Here is a 7115-nt window from a genome sequence, read left to right as displayed (position 1 = left end):
ATTGTCGGACCATATTTCACTTCCTATAAATTTCCAGATTATTGAGATGCAATTTGCATGCTGTAAAATGGAAAAATAAAAACAAATTGCTCCCTGTACCAGAATGCACCTCAGAATCAGTTTCTTGGATTATGAGTACACTTTTCTTGGAATTTTATCTTCATTTTCTATTTCCTTTAATATGTCTTCCTTGCATTCTCTAGCAAAATCCCATGGCATTTCCATCACCTTGCATTATGGTGAAAGGCAAAAGCCGGTAAAATACCAAGTCCAGCTCTAGGTAATTAGTGGATTGATCGGTAAAAGGCTAAGGCTAGCACCTTCCTATAAAAAACATGAACGGTATAAAGAAATATTAGTTTATTGATAAACATTTTATCAAAACATAAATTATAACAGTTCTGTGACTTTTTTTTTTCCAGTCCATATACACATACAAACACAAATCTCACACACTCACACACAAAATTACATCTACAAGTAATGGTAAGTAATTTTCTAAATAACCTTCATATATCATCCACACACACACAATTAGTAGTCATTTGGTGTAAAGATTTGATAGAAGGGATTTTGAGAGAGCTCAATTATATGATAATGAGAAATGGGAGAGTGGTTACAAATGGTCACCTTATTCACTTTCCATTTCCCCCCTAACTTTAAAAATAAATAAAAATAATAAAATGCTAATCAGAGTATGAATTGAGACAGTTGAATTCAAGTGTTATGTATATCTATACATGACAAATCCTCTATGGTTCAATACATTAGTGTGATATATCATTCAAAACGAGAGCATGTAATTTCTAAATTCAATTTATTCTTTTTTATTGTTCTCAAAATTTTTATATTAAGTTTCCTAGCTTATTGATTGATAAGTAATACAGTTTTTAATAATTATTTTCATTTGTTTTTCTTTTGGGTGCTAATAGCAAAATTAACAAAATCACTTGCCTAAATGCATAATGTTGACAATATAAGACAATATTTAATTACTATGGTGTGAAGTGGTATGAATGCATAAGTAATTTATGTAAATTTTAAATAATTTATTTTATCATTCGTAATTTATCAGTTACTTCAACGATACTTACAAATTTTTGTTAAAGAAGAATTTCCCAGAACAATGGTTATTTTTAAGTATATTCACTTAGTTCGCTACTAAAATGTCATGTTCAAACTTTAATTCAAGTTTTTTTTTTTTTTTGTAACTTTATGTTATTATTTACAAATTCATCTCATTTCAATAACATTTGTATCTAATGTCTAGGTATCAAATGAGCAGCAACATAATGCATTTGCAGTTGAATTGAGACACGATTATTGGATATCAATTTGTGAAAGTTGTTGAATTTAGATAGTTGAAATCAATTACTATGTAGATCAATATATGAATATGAATTTATAAGAGATATATCTCCCATTCGAAGAAGACTAGATTTAAACAAAATTTATTCATTTTCAAAGACAAAAATATTGTAATACAAAATTTTAGTAAACTTAAAATTACAGTGGATGGGATGAAAAAAATTACAGTGGAATAAATATATCACAATTAAATTGAATTTGTTGTGTTAATTTAAAATACATACTCAACAAATATTTGGCACAAATATCTATGAAACATCGACAACTAAAAAAAAAGAAAAAGAAAACGCATTATATCTATTTCAAAATAATTTACTAAATAAGTTGAAAGATTGGGCACAAGTCTTCGCGCAAAGCGCGTAGGAAAAACTAGTATATATATATATATATATATATATATATATATAAAGGGAAGCAAATGTGATTTTTAAGGGATTAATTATATCAAGTTAAATGTTAAAGAATCTTAGCAAGTAAAAGGATTTTTATGTGACTCCTCGCTATTGAGTCTTGACTCTTGAAGAAGTCGAGTAAGTAGATGGCAGTTAGGCTAGTTGTGTATCAACTTGAATATCCACTATTCATATCAAGCAAGCTTATCATATACATTGGAGTATGGAGATGTCAAAACCCATAATGTTGAAATTTTAAGGGTTTAAGATTTATGGTAATGTGAGATTTTTAATTTTATGTTAGGATGTCAATGTTTGACCTCTAACTCTTAATTGTATTTTTTTAAAGAACAGAAAATAGTTAAATTGGTTTATCAGCTCTATACTAATAGTTAAGTAGGCATTTGTATTTTTAAAAATTACCATTAAACACATCAAAATGTTATTTTCGTGCATTGACACTAAAAAATGATAACTGACTTGTAATAGCCGGTTATTATAGTTCTGACGAGTAAAATAAAAAATCAACAACTAGTAAAATGTCGCCCATCACCTTCTTCCTCAAGGAAGAAAAAACGGCTGGCATGTTGCTAGTTTGTTGGTTTTACTTGTCGAAAGCTCATTGCTTCTTACTTATTGGAACTCTAATGACCGACTATTATTGGATAAATACCTTCTTTTTTTTATCGATGCATAGAAATAACGAGTTGATTTGCTCAATTAAATTTTTAAAATTTATGCATTTCATTGACTTGCAGTATAAAGTTCAACCGTTATGGTGTTTATTTGACTATTTATCTCAAATAACAAAAAAATAAAAATTATGGACCAAAATCCAACGAAGGAGGTATTTACACGGGTGGTTTCCGTTAGATTTTTGAAGCGATTGAGAAAAATCAAATGATAATTTGGACCAAAAATTAGGCGACACGTACGAAAACCGCTGAATAAACTACCCCGTATTAAATCAAAATGATTGGGCCGTGTGTGGTCGGCTGGTCGGTGCATCAAATAATTAGTCGGGTCCGCGTGAACCGATAAACCAACCCGGACCCACTTACTCAATACTCACCAGTCACCCCAGTCATCGACTCCATCATTTCCTTCTGTATTTATTACACCAAAAATTTCTCGTGTCTATAGCTCTCTGTCCGGACAATCTCTTCGTCTTCATCATTTGCACCCGATTATCTCTCGTTAGGTAAATCTCCATTCTCTCGTTTTTGATTGATCATCCTCATCCCATCCGAGTTTGAAGATTCTGATCGATTAGCTTTTGCTTTTTGAATAATGGTGATGCGATCTGATCTAGGTTGACTTGATCGGTTCATTTTTTTAATTGTCTGAAATGAATGGTGGTCTCTTGTAGTCTTGTCAGTCACTCTCCTCCACTCAAACCGCTAATTCCTCCATTGATGATTGATGATTATTACCATTGAACCTAATTTAGTACTATTTCTAGTCATCTAGGCAAATGCTATAATTCCGATCATGTGTATGTGTTTTGTATTCACTTGTAGTACTACTTCTAGTAATCTAGGCAAATGCTATAATTCCGATCATGTGTATGTGTTTTGTATTCACTTGTTTTAAGTTCAGTGTGTTTGTGGGGATTGATGTTCTTGAGATAACTACACGGCATTACTTGCTTCTTAGGTCTAGTAAATTGCTGCTTCTAATACTAGTAGTAATTAGTGTGATCACGAAAGAAATGGAAAATAATGCATTCTTTTTTTAATCTGTGTTCATTAATATTAAGTAAGATTTTGCTTGCAATATTGAGTGAGTAATTAGTTCAATATCTATTGATCTCAGCTTGTGATTGATGATTATTACTATTGAACCTAATTTAGTACTACTTGTAGTAATCTAGGCAAATGCTATAATTCCGATCATGCGTATGCGTTTTGTATTCACTTGTTTTAAGTTCAGTGTGTCTGTGGGGATTGATGTTCTTGAGATAATTACACCGGCATTACTTGCTTCTTAGGTCTAGTAAATTGTTGCTCCTAATATAGTAATTAGTGTGATCACGAAAGAAATGGAAAATAATGCATTTTTTTAATCTGTGTTCATGAATATTAAGTAAGATTTTGCTTGCAATATTGAGTGAGTAATTAGTTCAATATCTTTTGATCTCAGCTTGTGAGAAGGTATGGCATCGTCTGATAATCCGGAGATTGTGGAAAGGAGTGTCAAGGACAAGGAAGACAAGGAGGAAGAACAGGGTGGGTTCTTGGACAAGGTGAAGGATTTTATCCATGATGTAGGCGAGAAGATAGAGGAGACAATCGGGTTCGGGAAACCAACTGCAGATGTTTCTGAGATTCATATTCCTCATATCAATCTTGAAAGGGCAGAAATAGTGGTTGATGTGCTTGTGAAGAACCCAAATCCTGTTCCAATCCCTCTCATTGACATAAACTACTTAATTGAGAGCGATGGGAGGAAGTTGATCTCGGGGCTGATCCCTGACGCCGGAACTATACATGCACATGGTTCAGAAACTGTCAAGATACCAGTTAACCTGATTTATGATGACATTAAGAGTACATATAAAGATATAGAGCCCGGAAGCATAATTCCATATAGGATAAAAGTGGACCTCATAGTGGATGTGCCTGTTTTTGGTAGGTTAACCCTGCCTCTGGAGAAAACTGGTGAAATTCCCATTCCTTACAAGCCAGATATTGATCTCGAGAAAATTCATTTCGAGAGGTTCTCTTTTGAAGAAACTGTTGCTATTCTTCACTTGAAATTGGAAAACATGAATGACTTTGATCTGGGGCTCAATTCACTTGACTATGAGCTTTGGCTCTCTGATGTAAGCATTGGGAGTGCAGAACTTGAGAAGGCAGCCAAAATTGAGAAAAAAGGAACTAGCTACATTGATCTCCCCGTCACCTTCAGGCCCAAGGACTTTGGCTCTGCTCTATGGGACATGATTAGAGGTAAAGGCACTGGCTACACAATGAAAGGACATATCAATGTGGATACACCGTTTGGAGCAATGAAGTTACCCATCAGCAAGGAGGGTGGTACCACCCGTCTTAAGAAGAATAAGGAAGATGGAGGAGATGATGATGAGGAGGTACATTAACCATTTTACATTTATTTTTTGGGTCTTTTTTTCTTTTCTTTGATTAAAGTTTGTTACTTGATTCAATAATCTCAGTAGGCATGTTGCTTTAGAATATACCATGTCTCAATCTGAAAAATCTAGGCTTTCAGTGCCACTCTAATAATCTCGGTATGCATATTACTTGAAAATATATCACATCCCAATCTGAAAATTCAATCTTCAAGTGGGCTTGCCATGTGTGCATTCGTAGACTGCGAATGCTTAATTTCTCGATACATATATATGCTCTAAGATGAATAGATTCATTTATTGGAACAGAGAAATTTGTGTATGTGATATATCCATGGAAGGGTGGAAGCCATGGCATGTATGAGGAATACGAGTGAAAACTAACAATTTCCTTCATTTTTATTAATGTCAAATATCATGCTACTTCTTCACACATGAAAGTACAAGCTTGTGCCTGCACATATCATTTAGATTTCTCGTTTAGCATTTTTGGTGAGGGATTGCATCCTCACAACACTCTTCACTATTGAAACTTACATGAGTAAATAAAGATCAATTGGTCACTTAATCACCATGCTAAATTTAGTACTGCTATATCTGTAGCAAACTATTTTAGCCGGCTTGTAATTGGTTTCAGGTGCATAATAGTCTGGCTATAGTGGAGTTTTCAAGTCCCAACTGATTAACTAATCTCATTTGTTGGCTTGTACCATTTCTTTTATGCGATGTTACTGTTCTGCCTGTCAACTTAGACTCTAAGTTTCATGTTTGAACTCGTCTTGTTTGCAGGATTGAAGCTGTGAAACAATGATGTGGGGAATCAACTGTCAGGGTTATGATGGAGATTATGAATCCATTTTATATGAAGGAATTTGAACTGGGGTGTCGATTTTCAAAGACAATTGAGTGTGTGCTTTAGAACGAAGACTTGGAAGTATGTTATTTAGTTGTGCTTTTGGTGTTTCAGACTTAAAGCGATGCTATTGTTTAAACCATGAGAGTAATATGCCGACGTGTTGTTTCTGATTATGTTCAATAGATATATGGTATTTTTTTTTTGAAAGATATATGGTAATTTATATTCGCCTCATTTGGTATATGCTCCTATTTTAACTTTAATGATAATGTATATATGATAGAATGATGGCAAATTACATCGTAGATTATTGATAAATGTTCATTTTCAATTTATTGAAAGTTCATTTTTAAATTTATCTAGCATACTTAAAAAATAACCTCAAATGCACTAAAAATGAACACATGTTACATTATTTTTAGTTTACCTTACAATATTAATCACAGTATAATGATTGACGATATTAATATATTTGCCATCATAGTTCACATTGTGTTGTAATGTAAATCACATATAAATACTTATTATTGATATGATAAAAATTTATTTATAAATATATATATATATATTCAAAAAATGAACATTTAATATATTAAAAATAAAATTTCACGGCCTTAGGCATGGGTTCTGGGAGGGTAAGCCCAAGCCCATCCTTCAAAGTCATACAAATATACAATGCGCTTGTTCGTCCTTAAAACAAAAAGTAATTCGGGCATTAGTGTTGGCCCAGTCCCATCGAAGAGTATAGCCGTATAGTCCCATCACATAATAGAAACCAAATATTGATTCCTTTATTCATGTTATATTATTTAAAAAATATCCATTGAATTAAACGCTACCTAAATTATTCGTTCATATATTGACACATGATTGTCTTATTATAGGTCATGATATATATTGCTGCATAAAAAGAATCCATCTTTTACTTGAACAAAAATTATACGGAATAATATTTATTTTTCTTGACACAATCACATATTATAATGTGATACCCAAATACTAAGTAAAATATTTATATCACTAATATGAAGCATATAACACATATGTTAACGTAAATGATATATAGTGATGTAATATTAGGTATTGGTCTAACCCAACAATATTGGCAAATCCGGGTCAATATAGCAGCCCAAATCCGAGAGCCCATGTTTTCTATATTGGAGGATAAGGAGCAATACTCAAAACATATTGGAGGAACAGTTATATTTTCAGTAAGTCTGCTAGAAATAGTTGAGCATATATAAGAGTGAATTTGTTAGAAGGGTTTTCTAGATAAGTTTAGATGATTCTATTGTAACTCAACTTGTCTATATATAGCTCATGTTACTTAATTAGTCTTACTACCTATAGTTTTACAAGATGTGAGTCTACCGTGAGAGAGAGAGATAGTTAGTTTACATCAACAGAG

The 7115-nt window shown here is 32.5% G+C and overlaps 1 protein-coding gene across 1 annotated transcript; it reads left to right on the top strand.

The window, feature by feature from the left end:
• Positions 1-2815: 2815 nt before the first annotated feature.
• LOC116031115 (desiccation-related protein At2g46140) lies at positions 2816-5989 on the top strand. The gene is made up of 3 exons (XM_031273481.1): positions 2816-2961; positions 3903-4851; positions 5641-5989. Exons 2-3 carry the CDS (start codon positions 3916-3918, stop codon positions 5644-5646), a joined length of 942 nt encoding a protein of 313 aa, XP_031129341.1. The 5' UTR covers positions 2816-2961; positions 3903-3915; the 3' UTR covers positions 5647-5989.
• The last annotated feature ends 1126 nt before the right edge of the window (positions 5990-7115 follow it).

Source organism: Ipomoea triloba, chromosome 1 (genome assembly GCF_003576645.1).
Source record: "Ipomoea triloba cultivar NCNSP0323 chromosome 1, ASM357664v1".
NCBI lineage: Eukaryota > Viridiplantae > Streptophyta > Magnoliopsida > Solanales > Convolvulaceae > Ipomoea > Ipomoea triloba.
The sequence above is the reverse complement of the archived record's forward strand: the minus strand, read 5'-3'. Positions and strand labels throughout refer to the sequence as shown.